Below are 27,507 nucleotides of genomic sequence, written 5' to 3' on the forward strand. Positions count from 1 at the left end.
CGTTTTATACATTTCTTTTATGCAAATTCATCAATTATATCATCAATATCGATTTTGTTCAATAAATCTGACTCAATGCAAAGTATACCTAACATCTCGAGTCGCGTTGTAGCTCTTTCAGCAGCTTTGATTCTATCTAATTGCGAGAAGGATCGTTCTGCAGAATAATTTGTGATCATTAATGTTAGAAAATCCGAAGAGCTATTTCTGTGTTACGAGATACATCGGCTAATTGATCTTCCATTAGCATCTTATACAAATGACTATGAGTTTTTTGTGCATCAGTGTATCTGGAGTTCGCGTAACTTTGGAATTGTTTCATTTCAATAAAAAATTCTTCCAAACCTCTATAATAAAAATGACTCAGTTGTTTATAGCTCCGTGGAGGTCTTCATCACTTAGAGAAAAGTTGATCAGAAATGCAAATCTCTCTGAAACTTCCATATACTTTCACTGTGAAGATTGACAATGATTTCGAGGAAATCTTTTGTCCCAAAATCTACGACGAGTACGTTTTACAATTTCTGTATAACCAACACCAGGTATTAAATTTTTGAACTTGTCACGGTATAAAAATAAACTCTCTTCTAACGATCCGTACAAAAAAGCACACGTTTGCAAATCTGCTTACGCACTGAACGCATAGCAGTCAAAATAGGGTTTAATGCTTCTACACTCTCTGTTCCAAAAATAACCGAAATTTTTCAAAATATAAACAACCAGTGTACATTTTAAGATAATTATTTTTTATTATTCAACTAGAAGACCCGGCAGACGTTGTTCTGCCCTAAATTTGGCCTATCTGCATACATTTTAATAAGCTTTTTCCGTCTAACTCTGCCCTCCCCCCCCCTCTTCACTTTTTCCTAATCCTTTTATTCACTCCTCCCTCCGTCTTTTTCGCTTCATCTATCTCCATCTTCGTCTCATTCTATCTCTTTCTCAATATCCTTCTCTCTTTTCTCTTCTCTCTATTTCTTCTCATTCTTCTGCATCCCTTATTGCCTGTCCCAGAGGGTGGCATGTATGCAACCAAACCTATGTAGTCACCACCGCGTGAGGCTTACGGAACTTGTGTAAAAGTTTGAACAAAATCGACGAAGCATATCTTCAAACACCGGCGACCAACTAACACACATTTTAGCCTTTCTTTTTATATATGTATATAGATTTTTATTTTTCACACTTCACTATAATATTAAAACCAAATGCAGAGTTTCGTTGCTTTTGAAATTCGGCTTAAAAATTGCACATGGAACGACTAAAGAGTCTCCTGAATTAAAAAAAAATGTCATAGTACCTCTAAATCGCGGGCCCCCTCAGAAACCCCAGGCCCGGGGCTAATCTCCCCCCCCCCCCCCCACCTTTTCGGCGGGCCTGGTGATGTGCTATACTTGATATCATTGGCTATAATATTTTTTTATTGATAAGCACGTTGTTTAATTAAACACCAACCAATTACACCGAAGTATATCCGCACAAGCAAATAAAAAAATTGCAATAAAATAATATTGCGACTATAAACTGAGATATAACCTATCCTATATTTTAAGTTAGATCGAATTACACACGGGGCGCAAAACAAATTCAAAATCGGTTCAGTAGTTTAGGAGTCCATCGGGAACAAACATAGTGACACGTGATTTTTATATATTAAGAAGAATATATGCTCTCTTTTCACTTCGATACACTTCTTTGCACGCTAATACAATTTGTCAAGTGAGTCGGAAATGTCCTTTTTAGGAACCTTATCTAGTTCGTCGGTCGTCACCTTTTGAATGCGGTCAATTGAGTTTTATTTATTTGAGTGAAAATTATTCAGTTCTGGGCTCGTATTATGTGTTACGATCCGTGATCGACACTCATTTTTTAAATCACAATAGCTCAGAAACGGTGGATCGTGTTTATGTTTTTCTTTCACTCTCTAGAATTTTATATTTGTAAGAAAATTTTAAAAGTCTTTTTAATTTTTCGGGGGCCCCAGGCAACTGCCTATTCTGCCTACTTGTTAATCCGGCCCGGTTGCAGCCAACATCCAGTCTTGCATCTCTCTTATCACAGTTCAAGGTGAGTTCAAAGCAATTGGCGTTTTCTCAGCATTATCTTTTACGTCACTTTATTATTATTAGAAGTATTTCTAGATATTTTTATTATCCGGGCATGAGGTGCTACGTGGTCAACATTATTTGCTGTTATTGTATTTATTGTTAAGTCGTATTGCTTGGGTGTCCTTTGCATCATATTCGTTTTTATAAGCATTTTTTTTGTTTGACATTCGTGCGCTTATTACTTGTTTATGCTTTTCACCTGCAGATATAGAGATCTTGCAACTACAATAACAAAAACAAATGTCAAAGAAATAAGTGCAAATGAAACGTTAAATTGCCAGTATTTTACAGTAGGAAGATAAGGTTAGCACCTTAAGAGTCGGTCATCTGATGGTGAATGTGCTTAAAGTCCGTAAAGAAAAGTGAATCAAGTTAGAGCAATTTTTAAAGTTCGTTTGGTGTACTCCAGTATTCCTAGTAGAATTTTGATACTGCAACTCATCGAACGAAAAAATAAACCGCTTGGCACCTGAAAGTTGCTTAATAACTAGAGCCCGCTTTCCTTTCAACTGCAACTTTGTCAGTAATCGTAGGAGCTTATTTCATTTTGCCTCAGTGACCAATGGAGACAGTCCATCTGTTACACTACTTAGGCTGAGAACCCTCCATTTATTGCCAACGGAAGGGTATTGGTGCATCCATTGTTATAGGAATGCCAAGCAAACCTGGAGGCTTTGTAGACGCACATTTCTGTTAAGCACTAATTTATCTAATTAGTACTCAAACGTTATTTAAAATTGGTTAAAGAAAGATATATGTACCTCTTGTGTTATTTTCTTTAAGCTTGCAGAGGACATTTCCGGTTTTGTAAAGAGGTCTTTGGAATGCCTGATTCCGAGGTTGTTAATGCTTCTTGACTCGATAAGCAAATAAATATGTTTTCTATCTTAGGACTAGGGGAATAGGAACCGATCAACTATTACACCATGGAATGTTTTCAGTTAAGCGAGCACTTGTGGCTCTGAATTTATGGCCGCAAGTTGAACCACCTAATTTTGTTGTGAACACCTTAATAACAAATCTAGGATATGCTTTCATAATAACTCATAAGCCGGCTGTGAATTACAAGCACATGAAAGAAACGAAAGAAAAATTTTCATAGCCTAAGTAGGGTTAACTGCAGGCCGCATGGCCATAGCAGTATAGCATCTTCTAATATAGACCGAACATACTGCAAGGTCCCGTGCCTGAGTTTGAAAAGATTTCGAGCCCAAATAGAATCGAAGAGTTTGCGCAAGGTTGCGGTATGGCAGAAAATACTGTGACGAATATTAGCAACACTAAGGGATACCATCATCTCTAAGCCAATATTAAGCAGTGACTTGTATGCACATCATTAAATCAATCATTATGTCTGTACATATGGCCATACAAGCAGCGAAGAGCAACGCACAAACACATGCATATATCTGAGATATTCCCAAAAGTAGGGAATAATGTTTGCAAGTATCACTCACACATACACGCGCATATGAGAAGCTATAAACGTAGTTATAGCTGGTAATATTATAGCTGGTAACTAACTAGCAAATTCTAGAAATAGAAGCGCCTAGAAATATGCCAACGTGGAAACCAAACAGTATAAAAGCAGCAACAGTTGAGGCACGACAAGTCAGTTTGATTTAAGCACGCTATCTGTCAAGAAGTAGTAGTGTTATTGTGAAGACTTGAAAAGGCCATTTTGCATTATTGAATAGTGGAGCTATTTATTCAACAGTTTAGTGATTCGAACGCTAGTAGGAGATTTGAAATAAGCGAAATTTCAGTAAATTCGTTACAATACTATACACGTGTTTACTGATAGAACCAATCTAACGGCAGGGGTACGATCTGCTGTTCGCTGTCTTGATTCAACAGAAATAAGTAGACCATACATGCTGCAAGATCAATGTAGTGTCTTTCGGGCAGTGATAAAAGCAGCAAATGTTCTGGAGGATGCGTGCTTAAGGTCCAGTCGCGTCATTATATATGTAAATACTGATACGTCAGGGAGCGATTAAGGCTATAATCCCACACAGTGGTACATCAAAAATTTACGTGGAATGCAACCAAGCACTGGAGAAGCTTCGCTTAGACCGACCGTACATGTATACTAAGTTGCCGGTCTTAAAGTGATCGAATGGAACGAAAAAGCTGATGAATTGGGAAAAGAGGGTGCAGCACTCAATGAATTGACGGTAGACGTCCCAATCCCTTTGGAAGAAATCAAAAGTAGACAGAAGCGGCATATGATTCCTCAAGCTAGAAAGGCGTGCATAGAAGCGCGGTTCTGCAGAATTTTAAGATCTGGTGAAAATCCTATGATATTAGAATAACAAAGCTGCTCATATCTCTAAAGACAAAACTTAAGGCTCATAATGGGCATACTAAATGGACACTGCCTTCTGGCGTCACTTGCTAATAAATTAGGTCTCGTCAGTAACAGCAGACGTGAGACGTGCGGGTTTACGGTTGATAACGTGCTGTGTTCGTGTGCTCAGCTCGCGAGGTCATGGCTATAGCCACTAGATGAGGCATAGTTGCCAGCAATAAAGCTAATTCCTAGAAAACTTTCAAAGTTCGCTTAGAGTATGGAGTTATTTTATAAGATAAGTTCTGGTACCTTATTAGAGTTTCTTTTCGTTTGGTCGTCAAACAAATTCTAGTAGCACTATGGACACATTCATTCTATGTTTCAGTCACTTATTGACCAGCTATTACATCCTAGGCGAAGTAGTGTAAACTAGTCATTTAACTCAGAGGATCCGTTAGGCAGCCATGGCGAATACAAGTTTACATGCGAATGCCACGACAGTTACATAAGAAAACAACCGCATGACAAGTAAGAGCGAGGGTCTGAAAACACATTACAAATATACACGTCCTAATTGGCTTGGGAGAAATTTAAAGGAGATGTGAGTTTGCAAATAATCAATCAAGCTAAAAGCTTTAAGGATAGAAGACTTAGAACGTATGATGGGCATATTAATGCGACACTGCCAGTTCAAACTCACTTAACCTTATGTGGAGACATCTTGGCTGTTCTATGCGTGCTGTGCTAGTTGTATTTGCAGCGATAGGGACACTCCCTTAAGGCCTTGGGGAGTGTTATCGTTGATGGTCCTATGCCGGATGCAGGTTAGTTACGTTCCAGTAACAAGCACCATCAAGGTACTAGCCCGACCATCTCGGCAAAGATTTAGTATGACCAAATGAAACCTTCAAGGCTATACAGCCCTCCCACCCCTAGATCCACTTGGAACTTGGGGTCGCCAGAGCCTCACCTGTTGAAGAAACGGGATTCCTTCACTTACGCTTAAAAGTTGGGACAAATTGCCCGGGTTCAGCCTTAGCGAACTCTGCTGTTGTTAGGCTAAAGAAAATGCCATGAATTGCGCCTAAAATCTGAAGCTGTGTTGACTGGGTGATAGTCCTCCTCTCTTGTGAAGCCTACTTAAATTAATGCTGTCAATCATCATATATATTATTTCTAAATGCTGTTTTTGTGGGCGGATCCCTTTTCAGCTCTTATTTGGAATCAAAATCTATAAATAAAGTTTTGGTTGTAAAGATGGAGATTCGGGCTATTAGCGAGCTTTGGGCAATTTTGGTCGTAGTGCTTTTATTTAGCTATATTTTATTAAAATAATTTGTTAAAAATAAACGATTGTGAACACACAAAGAAATTTATTTGTACTATGGCACTATTGTGAATATTTGCACTGCATTACCGGCAGTTGCTACCATACGCCAGAAGGCATCGCAAGCTGTAAGTATTAATTGATTCATAGAACAGCTGATTTCTGTTCATATTTGATAAGAGACTTTTATATTGGTTGCGCAAGATGTGTACGGGTCCGGCTCGTTTAAAATAAATTGCAGATTTTTAATTGAAGCGAACAAAATGAATGGCCTTGTAGCATCGTAGGTAAATACAACTTAAATAATTGTACAACTATTTGTAAATTCTGAGTACATTAACACTTTGAAATTGCAAAATTACTACACATTCATACTTCTCAAGGCAAAATGCAAATGACACTTAAATTCATTCTCATACATATATATATATTTAACCTCCATGGCGTATGTGGAACCTCATGAATATCAGCTAAATAAATGTTGCTCTGTGTCAGCTAATAAAAATTACGTTTTATAGCCAAGCATGAGTTTTATTTCTTACCGTACAACAACTTCAACTGATGCATATCAACGACATGAGCGTCTGTAGCCAATGGCATTCATTCACGAGCTCAGAACACCAAAGTTCATCAATGTCACGCATCTGACTTATCCTTGCACAAGTGATAGCTTTTATATTTATTATTTTCACACTTTCTTGCAACAACTTGTATTGTTTACTTGGTAGCGATTGTGGTTGCAGTGATTTGTGGTAAGCAAATGCGGACGAATGGAATTCACTACGTAATAGAAGATGGTGTATCTTTTGTTTATTTGTACCAACCCATTACTGTAATTAGCATATGTGAGATTTTGAAAAATTATATTGATCACGTTGTGATCGATGGCAGACAGAAAGCCAACGTGCTACATGTACAGGCTTTACGGGGTATTGTGCCCTCAACGAGAACCATCATCGTGAGGCAACCAGACAAAGACCCAGCAAAAATCTAGTGAATGACCACAAAAATTCCCAATTCTCTTAAAAAATGTTACTGAACATTTTACGTGATTCATCGTCACAGATTTTTTAGCCAATTTACAAGTACACTTTTTGCTGTAATAGGAAAAAAACTTGACCGGCGAGGAGCTGCTCATTACGACAGAAAACTGATAACTTTTAAAAATCGGCCGTCTCGACTCCCTGAAAGCAACCATCAATGTAACGTTGGCACCAAGCATTGTGCGAATATTTCTCACTCACGTAACAGTGTTGTATAGATTGAAATAGAAAGAAAGTGTTTGCAGGGTCACGTTGCGAGATTAAGCTACCGTGACGCGAAGGAGAGAGGCGCCTGTGTAGACTAAGGTCGAAAAGACAGAGTTCGAATAACGTGAGATGCTTATAAAAGACGCTCATTCGAGGATTACAAGATGAGATGAATACTTTCAGGGACTATAATAGCGTTCGATTTGGCGATGTTCAGAGTGTGCTTAATTTCATGAAGATAATACTATACGATGTTACTAAATAACACGGCGGATAATGCACCAATTGCCGCAATATCGGTCCTTGGGACCTACATTCCAGGCGTCGGACCTCTACACCAGGAATTGCCCGGCGAACCCAGTTCTTAAAGATAAATACCCTAAACTCGCAGAAGAAGAAAGCACTCTCCCTATGGAGATGCGCGTCACTCTAGCTCAACTTCGATCTGCACACTATAACAGTTTAAACTCTTACCTATCCAGAATCAACCCCAACATACACAATGTATGTCCCGATTGCAATGTGTCTCCAAATGACACCAACCATCTCTTTAATTGCAACGTGGAACCAACGCCACTCTGGTACACCCCTGCTGAAACTGCAAGTTTCCTTGGAGTCCCGTTAGAGGGCATTGGTGTCAATTTGTGAGTGGTCGCGCCTATTGGATGGCGCGAAGCGCTGCTACAACAACAACAATGACTCGATCCAAAACACAAACCACTAGTAGTGGGCTCCGAAACCTTCTCTGAGGATATACTCCTAAGGAATATTATAAATCACTTAGGTGTAAAATTAGACTCCCCACTAAAATTGTTGGCGCATGGGTAGAGAAGGCATCTAATTAGGAATCCTTGCTGAGCAGCTTGGTGGAAAACATTCGACGGCCAACAGAAAGGAAAAGGTAGCTGCTGATGGGCAACACTCTACCCATTTAATCAACGGCTCCGAACTTTGGGTAGACACGCTTTAGAAAAAGAGTAAAGGTAAGCTCCTCGAATGTTTACAATGGACAATAGCTCTGATAGCTTCAGCTTATCGCGCTGTATCTGGACCAGCCGTTCAAGTTATTAACGAAACAATTCTGCTAGAAAAAAGAAGACCATGGAAATCAGAAAGGCAGACGCACTTGACCAGACCGCTGGGAACAACGAGGCAAATGGGCAGCAACATTAATCACATGAATAAAAACATGAAACACTTGAAGCTTTGGCGGGTTAAAATTCTACATTACCCAAATGATATTATGAGACAGGTATTTAAAAAATACCTATACAGAATTGAAAAGTTTAAAAATATTGATTGCATTTATGGCGATGCACAAGAGGAGAATGCAGAACACATCTTAAAATGCTCTCGATGGATCCATAACTGGAAAGGACTTAAACAAAGAGTCAGCTAAATCACTGTCAACAATGTTGTAGTGAAAACTCTAAGTGGCCCAGACGTCTGGCGACAAATCTGTTACTCTGCATAAACCACACTGAGAATAAAAAAGCGACTGCTGGACACAAGGACAACAAACACTCTTAAAATAGAGATATATGGAACACCCGCCTGAAGCGATGCGAAATAAGTTCAAAAAGAGGAAAAATGTTTAGGCCACGGATGGTTTCTGCTACTGTCACAATTATTGTATTGGGATTAACTAAAAAGTAATGAAAAAATTAAAAAAAAACATGAAACAATTTGCCAAAGCCGCTTTACTGGAGTTTGGATATGCTACTTAATGCGTTAGAAAGGCGATATCGCAAGATTCCTTAATTCCTGGAAATGCAGTAAGATTAGAGCTTATCTTTAAAGAAGTGGATGGACCCTATCAGCGCAGCTTAGGACGTGCTGAGTCTAACATAGGCTAGAAAAATGTCAAATCCTGGCGAAGATTCATGATAAAGGCAACAACTGTTTGCCAATTTCAATATAGTTTTTAATGCCATGATAAGGTGCCCTATGTGTTCTGTTTACATTTGATCTGCCTGCCGCCTAGGTTATACGAATATGTCTTTTGACTTCGGATGGCACTAATAGCTCTGTTATTGCTAAGATCCTTTCCGATTCCTTTTAAACCATACGATAGCTGTAGTTAAAGAAAACTTGATGAAGAAGACTACAGTTTTGAGAGAAGTGTGTTGGCAATTAAAGCTGCCTTAAGCTGAGTAGGCAATCAAGAGTTATGAAAAGAAATTAACCGCACGTAAACATGTGCTCTCTCAACATCAGATCAGATGACCCTTAGAACATTCGACAGCAAAGTTATACAGAAGATTTATTAACGTTTGTGTCATGTAAAGGGTGAATATTGAAAAAGATTTACATTTGACCTGCAAGCTTTTCGCTGATTTAAAAAAATTTCACCGAGTAAAACTGGAATAGATTCTCTGGTTAGTTCTTTGCACGCTAGTAGATGCCAAATCTTAGTACAAGTAGGTATTCCTACTACATTACTTAGGCTAACTTTCTGGAAAATTCGTCCAAGCCTTAATGATGACGATTAAAATGTGAAGCTTTGCAGTTGAGATTTTTTAATGCGTGGTATTTTGAAACACAATAAATTTTCCAACTCATACCTGAAAAGTTAAGGTTATGAAAAAATATGTTTTATTTAATTGGGTAAAAAAGTTGATGCTAAATAGATTTTTAAGCAAAACAAAACCACATGAATTTCCTAGAAGATATGTATACAATGAGCCTTCATTAGTACTAACCTCAATTAGTAAACATATTTTAAATACTATTTGTATTGAATATAACGAAATTGACTTCAGTTATTATCGAAAGAAATTTCAAATATTCTGAGCCAGTTTTGCCTTTTTATAGTTTTGTAAAATGAATTTAATTAAGTTTACTTTTGGCAGCTCCTTAACAAAATGAGTTGGATTTCTAGTTCTCAATGGAAAAATTTGGCGACTGCAAAAGTAATTGGATAGTTTTAGTTGATTTGATTGAACTTGTAATGAAGCAAATTTACAAAGCAAATAAGGAAATTAATGTAAATATGCCTGCATTAGGGTTGCCTGGAATTTTGTTTGCCGATTCGTATACTTTGAGCAGTGAAGAGATAGTGAAACTATATCACAGGTTGGATGTGTAGGTAAGTAAGCTCATTACATAAATTTTTCGGCTGAGGTTGGCGAATCTGTGGATTCCCATAAAAGCAGAATATATAGTTACTGTCGCCCACATGGAAAGTATGGCCCGAGAGTAGTTGGAGGTAACGACACCAGGCAGTATTCTCTTGACTTAGTTGAAATGATCCTAAGCATGTTTACAAGAAGCATGTACGTGGAGTGGACCATAGCATACGGTCACTAGCTGCGAAAATCTGAACCGAGCACCGAACAGCATGGAGGATAGGGGCCTTCGATGGCAGGGATTTCACATTGCTTATTTTCTTTGCGTCGGAAGAGCGCTATAGAATCACGTTATCGTGAATAGGGTTCTCATATCATTCAGAGAAAAAGTAGTTGTAGATGAATTTGTACAAACTTCTTAGGAATAGCTTTGTGTTGCGGTTGTAAACGTCTTACTCCAGAATATTGAATCATGGGCGTGCCAAGTACTAGTCTATACTTGGGATGGGCTTCTTTTATAAAGGCAGAACTCAATAGCAAGCCTCACGTGCATTTCAGGCAGAAAACATAATGAAAGCCACCTATACCGCAAAGTTTGAAAGACTATCTCTCAAACCAGCTAACGAAACTTGTTCTTCCCTAGAATATTTATGATAACTGAGTTAAGGTCGCCCGTAATTGGGAAAGTACCGCTGATACTGTTGGAGAAGATTGAGTACCTGGGAATATACTGTACAGTAAGCAAAAGATTGGCGCTAGGAAGACCTCAGTTGCAATGTACGATAGGCCATTGGCATGCGATAAGAACACTCCCCAAGAGCTTCTTATTGGAATTTGCGGATATATACATACAGAAGTCCCTATGGCATCGATTGCAATGCGAAACATGGAGGGCATTATATGCAAAGCGACTAGGCTGCAAAACAGTTTTTTTTAATTACATGAGCAATTGCTTGCCAAAGCACGTACATTCTTTCGAGGGGAAAATTACGTTCGAATATGGATATAAAATCGATATGGAGGGTTTATTCCATAAAGGTTATCTGCAAGTTCGAACAGTACGTCGATTGCAACATCTTTCAAGCTGAGGTCGCCGCCATTAACCGATGCGATTTAAGAGATTTCATTACTTAACCATACATCTAATCGACAGATGCTGGTTGAGAGGGTAATTGCTCGAAAACGCTATCAGCGGATAACGAAGAGTTTCAAGAAGGGTGCAGAAATTATAATATTTACCTGGTAGCTGACGAACAGAGTGTGCTCAGGGTATGGTAGGAGCACTTCTTCTTATGATTATAAAGAGAGATAGGTGACGGAACCGATACGGATTGAACCTTAGAAATGCGGCTTCAAACCAGGAAAACCTGCAATCGACCAGAGTGTTACTACAAAATCCTGGAGAAAAAACAAAAAGAAACAAAAAAATACTGAGTAGGTAATTAAAAGGAATTAAAAAGTAGCGTGCTTTCTCGACAACCACAAGTCGTGGTCCATTAGTTTCTTATCGAAACTGTCGGGTATGATCGTTGTCGAGTCCCCCAGCGTGTTAGGGGGTTAGAATATACCCGCGGTAGGTATGTCTGTCGAAAGAGGCTACTAAAATACCAAATAGATTCAAGGAGTTGTGTGGCGCAACCCTTTCAAGGGGTCGCCAGCGCAATATATAGCTTCTCCAAACCCAATTGTCAACCTCACCTATCCGTGGCGAATCCTGTTCCATTAACAGCCGAAGCTCTTGCGACCCACTCCTCATGGATCTAGGGGATGGGAGGGCGGAATGGCGGCCTAGAAGGTCGCATGTGGTCATTACAAATCGTTCCCAAGATGGTCGGACTCGGTGCCGGAACGCACGGGATCTGCATCCGGCGAAGGACCATCAACATCGATAACACTCCCCAAGGCCTTCGGAGAGTATCCCTATCGCTACAACAACAACAACATCGTTGTCGAAGAGAAATCTCCGCAAAAGATTTTTTATTCTATGTATCGAAGGAAGTCTTTTGTCAAGCTGATGAACTTTAAGCAGACATGAGCATATTGCAAACAATAAAAGTCCAAAGAGTTAGCTTGGTTGGTAATGTAATGAAAGTGAAAAGTTTCCCTGTCTGCACTCGTATAGAAAGCAGAGTAAGAAGGAGTCCTCTACTAAGTTGGGTGTGACACGTGTAGGAAGACTTCAACTCTCATGGTGCTCCCTATTGGCGTCACTTATCGTGTTATCACGTAACAGGGATAGTATAGTAAGTGTGGCTTATTACACATTGACCAAAATCGCCTAGGCGGTTAAACGCCAATTGATGATGATTCAAACAGCACTTTAAGCTCTGAGCTCAACACAGTTTAGTCGATGGTAGCCCCCCCCCCCTTAGCTTTGATCGCCTCAAACTAACTAAGAGACATGCGAAATTAGTGGACCAAATTGGAAAATTTACAGAGGAAATGGCTATCCAGGTTTTCAGCGGCCCATTGGTCATATGTAGGTTGTTCTTCGATAAAGAAGTTTCGGATTCTATAAGTACGTGGTTGAACTGAGACCGTTTCATGACCAAATGTTTACCTCAGACGCTCAGCCTTACCCCTTAGGTGCACCAAAGCTAATTTACAATTTAAACAAGTAAGGAAGGCTAAGTTGGGGTGTAACCGAACATTACATACTCAGCTGAGAGCTATGGAGACAAAATAAGGGAAAAATCACCATGTAGGAAAATGAACCTAGGGTAACCCTGGAATGTGTTTGTATGACATGGGTATCAAATGGATGGTATTAAAGAGTATTTTAAGAGGGAGTAGGCCATAGTTCTATGGGTGGACGCCATATAGGGATATCGCCATAAAGGTGGACCAGGGCTGACTCTAGAATTTGTTTGTACGATATGGGTATCAAATGAAAAGTGTTAATGAGTATTTTAAAAGGGAGTGGTGGTAGTTGTATAAGTGAAGGCGTTTTCGAGATATTGACCAAAATGTGGACCAGAGTGTACCAGAACATCATCTGTCGGGTACCGCTAATTTATTTATCTATGTAATACCACTAACAGTATTCCTGCAAAGATTCCAAGGGCTTTTGATTTCGCCCTGCAGAACTTTTTCATTTTCTTCTACTTAATATGGTAGGTGGCACACCCATTTTGCAAAGTTTTTTCTAAAGTTATATTTTGCGTCAATAAACCAATCCAATTACCATGTTTCATCCGTTTTTTCGTATTTGGTATAGAATTATGGCATTTTTTTCTTTTTTCGTAACTTTCGATATCGAAAAAGTGGGCGTGGTCATAGTCGACTTTCGGCCATTTTTTATACCAATACAAAGTGAGTTCAGATAAGTACGAGAACTGAGTTTATTAAAGATATATCGATTTTTGCTCAAGTTATAGTGTTAACGGCCGAGCGGAAGGACAGACGGTCGACTGGGTATAAAAACTGGGCGTGTCTTCAAACGATTTCGCCCTTTTTCACAGAAAACAGTTATCGTCCTAGAATCCAAGCATCTACCAAATTTCACAAGGATTGGTAAATTTTTGTTCGACTTATGTCATCAAAAGTATCCTAGACAAATTAAATGATAAAGGGCGGAGCCACGCCCATTTTGAAATTTTCTTTTATTTTTGTATTTTATTTCACCATATAATTACTGGAGTCGAATGTTGACATAATTTACTTATACATTGTAAAGATATTAAATTTTTTGTTAAAATTTGACTTAAAAAATTTTTTTTTTAAGTGGGCGTGGTCGCTCTCCGATTTTGCTAATTTTTATTAAGCATACATATAGTAATAGGAGTAAGGTTCCTGCCAACTTTCATCATGATATCTTCAACGACTGCCAAATTACAGCTTGCAAAACTTTTAAATTACCTTCTTTTAAAATTGGGCGGTGCTACGCCCATTGTCCAAAATTTTTTTAATTTTCTATTTTGCGTCATAAGGTCAACGCACCTACCAAGTTTCATCGCTTTATCCGTCTTTGATAATGAATTATCAAACTTTTTCGGTTTTTCGAAATTTTCGATATCGAAAAAGTGGGCGTGGTTATAGTCCGATATCGTTCATTTTAAATAGCGATCTGAGATGAGTGCCCAGGAACCTACATAACAAAGTTCATCAAGATACCTCAAAATTTACTCAAGTTATCGTGTTAACGGACAGACGGACGGACGGACGGACGGACATGGCTCAATCGAATTTTTTTTCGATACTGATGATTTTGATATATGGAAGTCTATATCTATCTCGATTCCTTTATACCTGTACAACCAACCGTTATCCAATCAAAGTTAATATACTCTGTGAGCTCTGCTCAACTGAGTAAAACAAACAGTCCCTGCAATATCTCCCCTTCTTAATGTATACACCTGCAACACAACAAAACGAAAGTATTAAACAAACAAATAAGAAATGTTATTCAAGACACATACTCCTACGAATGCATGAATGATGCAAAATAAAATCGCACTTAATTCAATTTTTCTTTTTTAACCTCATGCAATGGTTTTTCATCTCGTATCTATGTATGTAATTTTTTTTTTATTTAAATACTTTTTTTATTTTTTCTTTCACTTACCGCACTGAGAATGCACTGCGTCGCGCCAACTGTACTTCTTCCTTAACGTGACGAAATGAACGTTTCTGTTGATTCTTCTCACGATCGAAATCAATCGACATAACACGTTCCAATGGCTGATGACAAATAATGTCGCGATCCGACACGGATTTCATATTCCGTATTACATACGTGCCACCAAAACGTGAATGTCGCACCGCAAGCGGTTTAGTTTGTTGGCGTTGCCTTTCACGACGTCGCGCAGCCAACAATTCCTGTTCGTCGTGTTGTTTCTCAGCAAAGCTGCGTTGGAATGATGCATCCGCAAGGGATTCGGCTGTCTGTTAAATGGAAAATTAGCGTCAGTTACAAAAGCAATATTTAATGCCCTTCGCAAGATTACATCATATGCGGGGCGATGGAAGAACGTTAGCATGTGAAATGTTTGAAGGTGAAAATATGAGCACGAATGCTGTGTGGAATGCAAGTGAGTGACAGGCATAGTCGCGCGAGCTGCTGTGTGTGGTGGTGTTCGTTGAGTTGGTTCACAGCTACACAGTTTATGCTAGTGCTGGTGTTAATGTTATCAGCTTGCAATATTATGCGTCATTGGACGCCAGTAAATTTAATCGCTTACAGCTAAAACGGCTTAGCGGCGATCATAACACAATGACGCTAATGACGTTGAAAATGGAAAATTACGATTTGTGAACTTGGACGAAGGGAGTTTGACAATGGGGAATTATGAGGGTTGAGGGTGGAGTGTGATGAGGACAATATTGAGGGAAGGAAACGCTCGCAGCTCGGCTTTGACCATCCCACATCAAATCGATTGCGAACTGAAAATGCGTACAAATATTAAACCGACCTAGGTTAGGTTAGGTATAATAAAAGGAAAATAAAAAAAATTTAAGCTTTTCCTTTATTTATGTATCCTTATATAAAGACAGATTCTTGCTGAGCTTTGATTTTAAAATTTTGATAAAGAAATTTTAAAAATATTTATAAACAACATAAGAATAAACATTTATAATATATGTATGTATGCACGGTCCAAGGTTTATATAGATGTTAGTCTAAAATATTATGTCTACTGGTTACTTACAGGACAATTTTGGCATCATTGGGAACATTTCCGTACTACCGAGATTATATCAAGAGAGTTTGGAATATTTTCCAGGATGAAATCGGAAATAGCTGGGCCAGTTCGAAACCGTGTATGGAATCTTTTCGGGACTACTTTTAGAATACCTCAGGATTATTTCAGGATTGTGCTCGGAATCGTTTATGGACTGTTTATAGACTCGATACTTTAAAACTATTAAGGGACCGATTCGGGATTATTTGAGGAATATTTTCGGGACTATTTCAAATTTTTCTAGGACTAATTCAGAACCGTTTAGAGACTGTGTTCGAGATCTTCTCGGGCCTGTTTCGGATCCGTTTCTAGATTGCCTTCGTAATAATATAGTCGGGATTTTTGAGGACTATTTCCATATTGTTTCGGTTTTCAAAGGTACTTCATACTGATTCGGGGACCATATCGGAAGAACTGGTGAAGTAAAGTTTTTGGCTATCGCCGATCTATTCGTTGTTTTCATACTTATTTCGGGATTATTTCAGAAAAAGGTATTTCCGGGGAGTATTGAACCCTACCTTTTTAAGAAACCCAGTAAATCTTTCCATCTGTTTCACTGTGTGCTTACCTCTGCGTCTGCGAATGTTTTGCGATTTATTGGGCCACGTAAGTTCTGGCTCTGGTTTTTTTTTTGGCAGTATACAATAGAAACTATTAGCAGATTGGAAACAGATAAAACTTCATTAAAACACAGTCGTTGTACACATATCAATTTGATAACACAATTCAACTGTGCAAATATACATATACATATATAAACAAACAATTACTAGGAAAATTTCTTTTGAAAAAGTATAGCAAAATGTTTTATCAAAGCCTTATTCATTTCATTTCGCTGTTATATGCGTCAATACGAATCCGTTTTCACTAACTAAACCTTCCATTATACTTATTAATTAAATATGCTCATTAGGCTCCTATATTAGAAAATGTGTATGGGAAGGTATAAACGCTTAATAAGCTTTTTATACCTTTCATGAAAATAAAACGGTATATTAAGTTTGTCACGAGTCTCAAAATTATAAGTCATTAAAGGAGAAAAGATAGAGCCACCAATAAGTATACCGAAATGATCAGGATGAAGAGCTGAGTTGATTTAGCCATGTCCGTCTGTCCATTTGTATGCAAACTAGTCCCTAAATTTTTGGGATATCTTAATAAAATTTGGTGAGCTGGTATATTTCGGTGTCCGATTAGAGATCTTGTCGATTAGCTCTTTGATGGATCGGGCGCTTCGGGATATTCATAACTGGGCGTCAAATGTCGGGTTGAAAGTCAACGCGGATAAGACGGATATGGTCTTGTTTACAAAGAGGTACAAGGTCCCAAATTGGATCAGGCCTAATTTGGGAGGGGTGACCCTACAGGAGAAACCTTGCACAAAGTATTTAGGAATCACCCTAGACAGTAAGCTGTCATGGAAGCTCAACGTGGAGGAGAGGGTGAAGAAGTCTTCAACGGCACTTTATGCATGTAAAAGAATGCTGGGGTGTACGTTAGGCTTATCGCCCTCTCTTTCTTATTGGGTTTTTACAGCGATTGTAAGCACTATCCTATACTATGGAGTTCTTGTTTGGTGGAAAGCCACACAAAAAGCAACCTACCTCAAAAAATTAGAGGGGGTATGCAGACTATCAATGCTTAGCATTACGGGAGCCCTGAAAACAACCCCGACGGCTATACTGTATGCCATTCTGCACATTCCCCCTGTAGACCTGGTAGCAAAGAACATAGCATTAACAACTGCAACCAGGCTCTGTGCCTCGGGGCAGCTTGAGCGCTGATCATATGGCCATAGTACTATAGCGTCATCAATCACAATACGAACAGACTACCTGATTCCCTATCTGCGCTTCGAGGGCGCTTAAGGCCATAATAGAGGTGGACGGTTGACGCAAGGGTGCTCAAATGGCGGACGAGGCGATACATGTGTACACAGATGGTTCCAAAGTAGTGGAAGGAGTAGGGTCTGCGGTATACTGTGCTGATCCGGAAATAAACAGATCCTACAGTCTGCCGGATTACTCTAGCGTTTTCCAAGCGGAAATAGTAGCCGTAACCAAAGCAGTAGAAACCCTGGAAGAATATAGCCCAAGCTGCAATCGTGTTAACTTTTATATTGACAGTCAAGCAGCAATTAAGGCAATAATCTCGCATAGCACAGCATATAAATGCGTGTTCGAGTGTAAGCAGTCCCTGAAGAGAATCGGGACAGGGAGAAACATACATCTATATTGGGTCCCAGGGCATATGGGAATAGATGGGAATGAAAAATCGGACCAACTAGCTAAAAAGGGGGCATCCCTTGAAGCTTGCTCCGTAGACGTCACAATTAGACTGGGCGAAATTAAGCGAAGGCGAGAGGCGCACATGATCGACCAAGCCGGAAAGGCGTGGGTTCAAGTGCGGGGCTTCACATGCCTTTAAATTAGGCTTGGTCAGTGATAGAAGATGTAGGAAGTGCGGGCTGTAGGAAGAAACGATCGAGCGCGTTCTGTGCTCTTGTCCTGCGCTTGCCAGGCTAAGACTCCAGCTATTAGGAGTGATACAGCTGTCAGATCTAGCAGCAGCAAGTGGCTTAAATCCCAGGAAGCTTCTAGTATTTGCCAAGAGGACGGAGTTATTTTATAACATAGGTCCTGATTTTGATAGGGTTTTTCAGTTTGGTGGTTAAAACAAACTTCTGGTAACACTACGGACTTATTCAGTCTATGTGAGGTCCTCACGGACCGGCCAGTTCAACCTAACCTAGATATCTGTCGGAACCGGCCGGATCGGACCACTATTCCATATATTCCCCATACAACCGATTTTTCAGAAAACCGCCGATTATTTGGATATTACGAGTGGGATAATCTTGCTGTTCAGCCCCATTCATGAAAGGTATGAAGTCTTCGGCACAGCCGAATACAGTTCCGTCCTTACTTATTGTATTTGCCATAAACAAAATTTTTATTTTAGTAGGCACTTTCACCCAAAAATTTCACAAGCTATATTTAATCGAGGCGGCCGTCGTGGTGTTATGGTAGCATGCTCCGCCTACCACCCCGAGGGCCCTGGGTTCAACTCCCGTGCAGATTAACATAAAAAATGAAGAAACACGCACAAAAAAGTTTTTCTAATCGGCGTCGCCTCTCGCAAGTGTTTAACATACACTCCCAATGTATTTCTGCCATGAATGCCCATTGGAAGGCAAGCTCGGCCTAAAAACTCTTCGGAGTTTAGCGCGCCTTGCATTTATTTATTTTATTTATAATGGACCGTGTGAAAACAAACAAGATTTTTTATTGTTTACCCTTAACTTTAATTAAGATGTATTCAATTTCCTGGAATTTTGACTGAAAGATGTTTGCTTATTATACTCAGCTGAGCAGAGCTCCCAGAGTATATTAACTTTGTTCGCATAACGGTAATCCGTAACGGCATAAACTAATCGAAATAGATATATACTTCTATATATCAAAATGATCTTGGTGAAAAAAGAAATTCATTCAGCCATGTCCGTCCGTCCGTCTGTAAACAAGATAACTTGAGTAAATTTGGAGGTATCTTGATGAAATTTGGTATGTAGGTTCCTGGGCGCTCATCTCAGATCGCTATTTAAAATGAACGAAATCGGACTATAACCACGCGCACTTTTTCGATATCGAAAATTTCGAAAAACAGAAAAAGTGCGATAATTCATTACCAAAGACGGATAAAGCGATTAAACTTAGTAGGTGCGCTGACCTTATGACGCAAAATAGAAAATTAGAAAAATTTTGGACAACGGGCGTGGCACCGCCCACTTTTAAAATAAGGTAATTTAAAATTTCTGCAAGCTGTAATTTGGCAGTCGTTGAAGATATCATGATGAAAATACAAAGATAAAAGAAAATTCCAAATTGGGCGTAACTCCGCCCTTGTTCATTTAATTCGTCTAGAATACTTTTAATGCCATAAGTCGAACAAAAATTTACCAATCCTTGTGAAATTTGGTAGGGACATAGATTTTATGACGATAACTGTTTTCTGTGAAAATGGGCAAAATCGGTTGAAGCCACGCCCAGTTGTTATACACAGTCGACCGTCTGTCCTTCCGCTCGGCCGTTAACACGATAACTTGAGCAAAAAACGATATATCTTAACTAAACTTAGATCACGTACTGATCTGAAGTCACTTTATCTTGGTATAAAATACGGCCGAAATCCGACTATGACCACGCCCACTTTTCCGATATCGAAAATTACGAAAAATGAAAAAATGCCATAATTCTGTACCAAATATGAAAAAAGAGATGAAACATGGTAATTGGATTGGTTTATTGACACAAAATATAACTTTAGAAAGAACTTTGTAAAATGGGTGTGACACCTACCATATTAAGTAGAAGAAAATGAAAAAGTTCTGCAGGGCGAAATCAAAAGCCCTTGGAATCTTGGCAGGAATACTGTTCGTGGTATTACATATATAAATAAATTAGCGGTACCTGACAGAAGATGTTCTGGGTCACCCTGGTCCATATTTTGGTCGATATCTCGAAAACGCCTTCACATATACAACTAAGGGCTACTCCCTTTTAAACCCCTCATTAATACTTTTAATTTGATACACATGTCATACAAACACTTTCCAGGGTTACCCTAGGTTCATTTAGCTAAATGGTGATTTTCCCTTATTTTGTCTCCAAAGCTCTCAGCTGAGTATGTAATGTTCGGTTACACCCGAACTTAGCCTTCCGTACTTGTTTTTTAATCAAATTGCTCAATTGGGTATAAATAGCGCCCACAAAATTAATCTCAGTGTCTTTATACTTAAAAAGTGATCAAAAGTTCTTAAACCGAAATGAATACACGCAATATTTCCGCGATCCTCTTTATTGTTCTACGCTGCTTTTTATTAAAAACGAATGCGGAGTTTCGCGTTATAAATGGAAATAGAATATATATAGAGAACAGCGCACATTCGGTGTCGATATTTCAAGGTTCCAAGTATCAATGCGCTGGTTCCCTAATCTCTTTGAATTCGGTGGTTACAGGTGGGACTTGCGTAGTCGCGCAAGGACACGCGAAAGAAAATCTTAAAGTTATAGCTGGTGTAGACGATATAGGAGCAGGTAGAGACGCTGGCAAAAAACGCAATGTGTGCAGAGTAATTTGTGATCCACCGTGTAATAGAAGAACAATGATTTTCGAAATAGCTGTGGTTAGAGTGGTTCCAGATTTTACACGGGGTCCTAATATAAATCCTGTACCGCTTTGCCATACCGTATTACAACCGGGCATGGATTTGAAAGTTAATGGATGGGGTTCGGATAGGCAAGGTCGTAGGATTCATAATGTTCTTCTCAGAACTACTACAATGCGTATAATACCAAAGGATGAATGCGAGACGCAGATGTCGCGTGATCTACCATACAAAATAGTTTGTGCTGGAGGTAGTGGAAGTGCACTGGGTTATGGAGAAGATGGAGCTGGGGCACTTGTGGATGACCATCTTTGTGCGTTGGCACACTATAATAATGATCAGCTCGACATTCCGGATTTATTTACAAATTTAACAAATGAAGGAGTTAAACAATTTTTAATTGCCTATACATCTGAAAGGGTGTTGTTATAAATTCACTGTTGAGTGGAATATCACCCTTACTCGACAGAACACCGAATTTCGAAACATTTTAAGATAGGTCATTTTCGAAATAGCGGTTGATATATATAAAACAAATATCGCCAATTTGACTGTTGAGTAGAATGTCACCATATCATTTACAAATAAAATGTTATGATTGTGAACAAATAAATATTTTTGATTTTGAAAGTGGTACGTATGTAAATGCCTTAAATTGTGAGACCAAAGTTTGATCACTACTGTAAAGTTCCCGCGTGTATGAATAGATCATGAGATAAAAAAAAATTGCGGAACAACTACCTTAAGGCCCTGGCAAACTCCGTGCTAAACGCTGATCCAACCAACTCTATCTATGGAAGTCAACTTAATCGGTTATTGAAGTCATAGAATAACGCCTTAGTCTTAAAGATATCATAGCCAACCAATTAGTTTTTGGTTTTCACCCATACCCATAATCTATAAATTTTTGCGCTGGCGAATTGATTCACATGTTGGAGATTATATTTTTCATTTCACATATTTTAGGTTAAGGGACCAATAACCGATGTCAGTAGATATATATATATGGTTAAGTCAAAATATGTTTACGAATTGTGCGTTATGAATATGGAAAGTTTTCTAGGGCTTTGAAGGGCTGATATTTTACCAAAATATGATTTTACTTTGGCAAAAGTAAGTAAGTTGGGCGGGGTGTTATTGTAGCATGCTCCGCCCGAGGTCTCTGGCTTCCCACGACAGCCGGTTCTACCTACCGGAGCGACTAGGGATTTTTTTTCCGACTAAGGGCTGTCATTTCAGTGTAAACCCTCTGTATTCATCCCTGTTTTTGGCTGCCTTGACAGATCCCTCCTTCTTCTATCTATCCCACCATTTTCGTCCAACTCTGTCTCCTTCCCTCGTAGGCAAGAGCCTCTTAATGTATACAGTCTCATCCTATATATGAAATTTTAGGATTGATCGGTCTCTTATCCAGTTCCCGAACAAAACTTAGCAGGCTCATTCTCCGGGTGTATATTTGAAAAATTTTAATAAAAACGGCTTAGAGCAGTGAGAGGACATATATTTAATTCTTCGGTACCAATCATTTAAAAGTTTTAACGGCATCTGATTTGGTGAAGTGCCCTCTCTGAACGTACGTTTAAACGCCTGGTTGACAGCGAACAAACAAACAAACTGCTTTTTTAACGTAATTTTTTTTTTTTAATATTGCTATTATTTAAAGCAGAACGAATGAAATATTTTAGAGTTTAATCGCAAGTAAGAAAGATTTCAATCGACTGATTTTTTGTTACCATATCAAAATGTTAAGCTTTAAAATACAAAAACCCGTTTTAAAATCGATGCTTTATGTGCGGAGTTATTTTATAAGACTTGCAGTCCCGGCCGACGTTGCTCTCTCTGCTTAACTTTTAAGCAGTTTTTACCTCTTACTCTGTCTATCCCTCTATCCCCATTTTCCTTATCTTTTTATTCACTCTTCCCTCTGCCTTTCTCTTTGTGCATACCTATATGCCCAAAGGGCTATCTATATGCCCAATTTCAGGTAAATCGAACAAAGAACAGAATATGTTCAAAAAGATCGGTCCCTGGTTCCTTCCGAAAAGAAACTTCACAGGAACGCACACGGTGTGCAAATGTGATTGAAATCGGTTGAGTAGTTTAGGAGTCCATCGCGGACAAACAACGTGACACCAAATTTATATATAAACAATTAGTCCGATTGAATAGAGTAAAGAAAAAATTATTGAAATCGGTCAAACCATTATTGAGTATTAGCAAAAATATTTTCAATTGAGAATTTATTTTTTGTCGTAAATGATCTCTGAATAAGATCGAAAATAACCGTGAAAAATTTATTAAAATCGGTATAGCCGTTTTTCAGCTTCGAACGTACTAACGCACACAAATTCATTTATATATATATAGATATATTGACAACAACCAACTATAACCACCTTCACATCTCAACTCGCACATCTGCCAACTCTCCATTCCGACTTTGATTTTACAACTTCATTTTCAGCTTATCGTACTCATACAAAATACTTACTTGTTCGCGATAAAGCAGACATAAAATCTCTAAGCCATGTAAATGAAACTGATGCTCATCCGGTGATGACACAACAAACAACACCAAATCCATAAGACCAGACTGATGCAACGCCCAGATAACTTGGTCATGCAGACTGGCATCATTATCGGCACGACATTCAGCCTCTGGATTGGCGGGCACTTGAAGCACGTTTCGTATCAGTACAAGAACGCGTTCAATCATTAAACTTTGCTCTTCACTGCGTATAGCCCAATCCTGCAATTGAAACATGCATAAAAATTAACAAGGGTTTAAAATAATAAAAAGTGATATAAAACAGATATGCAAAATTAAATTTTTTCTATAAACAGATATAATAAAAATGTGTTTATTCATTGTAGAGGCTTTTCTATGTATACCCCATGAATTAAGTAGCTTTTCTATGTAGAAGCAAAAAAAAAATTTTAAAAAATTTATATTAACTGTTTCTTGTATCCCAAAAGAAAACGCATAAACTTCAAGTACACTGAAAGAAAAAGACTGGTAAAATCAACCGAAATACGGGTCAATTCAACCGAAATTTCTGTAATTTTTTATCCATCGCAACAAGATGTTGACTCAACTGCGCACTAATCGTTGATTCATAATTGACCGTTTTAGTAGTCAAATGAACAAAAAAAGTTGTAAATAAATCTAAGGCGCGATAACCTCCGAAGAGATCTATGGCCGAGCTTCTCTTCCAATTTGCGTCGTGCTCCTCTTGATTTTCCCTACAAATTGGCCGGACGGGACCTACATGTTTTATGCCGACTCCGAACGGCATCTGCAAGGCATATGAGTTTTCACTGAGAGCTTTTCATGTCAGAAGTACACTCGGAGCGCTTGCCAAACACTGCCAAGGGGCGACCCCGCTCAGAAAAATTTTCTTCTAATTGAAAAACCTTATTTCTAAAATTTTGATGTTGCTTTGCCCGGGGTGCAAACCCAAGACATACGGTGTGGCAGGCGGAGCTCGCTACCATCACACCACGGTGGCACTTACTAACCGAACGTTAATTGGGCTACATCAAATATGCTGGCACCAAAGACTCTCTAAATATAAGATGGTACATTGTAGAGTTCTAAAGCTTTGTGGAAATTATGGGACGGCTGTATGAGGAATTCACCATACTTTTTGCTATGCTATCCGCCTCAACATAGCTGATTTTTTAAGGCTGTTTAACTCTGTAATCTTTGCTGTAATTTATTTTGCTTTTGGAAAAATGACCTATTTGAAATAAGCTGCCTGCAAATATTGGCATAACAGCTTAAGTTAAATCAACAAAGCAAAATCTTGGAAAATTTGAGCAGATGTGGCAATTGCGCGCGTTCGTTGAACGAAATGTTGACAATCTATTGATCATCGCTAGGAAATTAGCTACATTCCATCAACTAAGCAGCACTTTAGCAATACTACTGTTATTATTTGGGTGCTCAAACATATCCATATTAATTGTGCATTAAATCTAAAATATAAAACTCAAAAATGACTCCGGTTGTTATGTCCGCAGCATTTATTTGGTTCAAATACACAACCAAAAATAGCCAAAGCCATAATAATTTACACGGGTCATCAATTCTTTCTCTGATTCAAAAGCTGAACTACCAGCGCTACCGTCATCAGCTCAGTGTCATCATTGCCAGTAGCGCCAATAACACCAAACTCGTGCCTGACACACAAAAGTCGTTTCACTCAATAGCGCAAGTGAAATTTACTACGCACTCACTACTAAGTAGAGTCAAAAATTCGCTTGGACTCATTGCATCAATGAGCTACCATTGAGCTGGCACCGCATTGGCGCTGGCGCCATGCATTTTACACCACTAAAATTGCGCGAATGCCCAGGCTCATGACTTTTTTAATCCAGATGGTGAAAACGAAGCAGGAGCAAAACGTATGGTGTATTCCTGGTGCAGCCGTCCCACTTTGTGGAGAATGAACGACTCTACAACGCTCCCTCTTATTAATCTACGCTCTTTGCTGGCACACATTAAATATTATACACCTTATTATTTTGTTTTATTAAACGCACTTTCACCAAATTTTATATTTTATAATTTATTTAATCGCTTTGCGAATAGAAATGAAAATAGTAGTCACAAAACTGATTCTCATTTCTTTCAGTTGCAGCTCAGCTCATTCTCAATTTCTTCTCTCGCATGTGGTTGCCACACTTGATTGTTTCGAACAAAACTTTTAGTATAAATGTTCGACATAATATTTTAAATAGATAACTTGTAAGCTATAGAAAAGTAAAGAATCAAGTCGCAGGAAGGTAATTCACTACTGGAGTAACTTTACATGTAATTCGGCAAATTTAATTTTCGTAACACTTTAAGTTGAAACGATTCCAAAACAACTCAAACTTTTATGTTGCCGGAATCATCAGCATTAAAAAGGATGTTTTTTATTATCTTATTAAATTCGTTCGCGTGAGTGAAAATTCGTAAAAACTTGAACAAAATGTTACTAACTTTGGAAAAATGCTGTTCGTTCTAACAAAACTTTTGCAACAAGAGGGCGCAATTTTGCATTTCGCTTGGAGGAGAAGTTGCAAAATTGTACCCGATAGATAGGTGTCCCGGTATCTCATAATTTTTGCACAGTAAATTAAAAAAAGGGTTTTTTTGTTTTGTATTGATAACTGAAAAACTAGTTTTTTGTTGTTTTGCCATTTTGTGTGTTTTTTCGATTTGATGGTTTTCTTATTTTGGTGTTTTTTTTTTTTAACAAGTGGCACCATCGTCATAAGTACAAAGTAGAGAGCGCAGTGAGCGTAAAATTCTCTTTGAAATTTGCTCATGTTTTGATAGTTGATCGCCGTTGAAATGACCTGTAAGATCAGTTGTGTTGACAGAAAAATCAGTAAGATTGACCAGGAATCCATCAATTTTACAGAATTTTGTTAACTTAAGAGCGACAATTTCTCTTCTGTTGAAATGACTAAACTAATTTCTTCATTTGACAAAGAACTCGGTCGAATTAACCATAATTCGATCAATTTCACCGAATCTCCGTTAAGTCAAGAACAACATAACCGATTTGTTGATTTTACTAGCACCATTTCTTGCAATGTAGAATGGCAGAACTTTGGTAGGCGCTTAGGCAGCCGCTAACATTCAAAGTACGTCCATTAAAATGTTGCCAAGCAGAACAAATGTCTTTTATCATTAGTAAGGCAATCGTTATAAATTTTAAGTTAAAATCAATTTACTTACAACATAAAAGAAAGTAAGCAAAGAAGCTTAGCGCAAAATAAGCGCGTGTGAGGAGTCAGAAGAAGTGGAAATTTGATATGGAAACAAAAAAGTGAAATAATATACGAGACAATAAAAAATCGCTTACAGATTTGCAAGTCCAATACACCAACAAAAAGCCTTTCTTTCAATACTTAACTTGAAAATATTTGCAAGTACAACTAACTAAAGTAGCGTCGAAATATCGCATTTAAGTTGTATTAAGTTACAAGTAGGGACATATTTGTGTAGAGAGTTTTTATCTGCATATGTTTATTTAAGTAGCTCAAGTTAAAGGAAAGTATATAAAACGATTTGTTGTCATGAAGCTTCATTAAGTCTTCTAAGACATTGTACAAGCAATTTCTTATCTTTTGAGGGCAATGAAGTGAAGTGGAGCGGTGAAGTACGTATGTGTACTGAAACGAACTCATCCTGTTACTCCCCTAGTCAGTAAGCTGCTCTAATAGTTTTAGATGTATTCACACCTCCAGTCATTGCCACTACACACGTTTCGACTGTTATAAGCGATCAGCAAGAAAAAACAATGAAGTGATCGCTTCGTTCGGTAGGCATACGCCTAAACTTCTCAAACGTTTTATAGTTACTTATAGTTAAGTATACCGGTAGTTGATACTGACCAGTTGAAGCAAAAGAAAAACCTCCTGAATATTTTAAAGTTTTCACTGCATTGTAGATTCTCGTTTTATGGCATAGTGAAAACAGCAGAGAAAATTATTTGAATAGCAAAATTTAGAACTTTTCGCCGACGTAATGGAAACAAATAGTATTTTCAGAACTCAGAAAGAGAATCGCAAAATAAGAGTTCGTTAAAAAATAGAGGAGAAGAGCATCCACCGGTTT

The 27,507-nt window shown here is 38.4% G+C and overlaps 1 protein-coding gene across 1 annotated transcript in view; it reads right to left on the bottom strand.

The window, feature by feature from the left end:
- timeout (circadian regulator timeout) overlaps positions 1–27,507 on the bottom strand; it is a 272,495-nt gene that overhangs the window by 200,141 nt on the left and 44,847 nt on the right. Inside the window, exons 3-4 of the mRNA XM_067767826.1 lie at positions 23,386–23,643; positions 14,611–14,930 (exon numbers count right to left, since the gene is read on the bottom strand). Coding sequence (XP_067623927.1) covers positions 14,611–14,930; positions 23,386–23,643 — 578 coding nt within the window. The remainder of the gene's footprint in view (positions 1–14,610; positions 14,931–23,385; positions 23,644–27,507) is intronic.

The sequence above is a fragment of the Eurosta solidaginis genome, chromosome 1 (genome assembly GCF_040869045.1).
Source record: "Eurosta solidaginis isolate ZX-2024a chromosome 1, ASM4086904v1, whole genome shotgun sequence".
NCBI classification, from domain to species: Eukaryota; Metazoa; Arthropoda; class Insecta; order Diptera; family Tephritidae; genus Eurosta; species Eurosta solidaginis.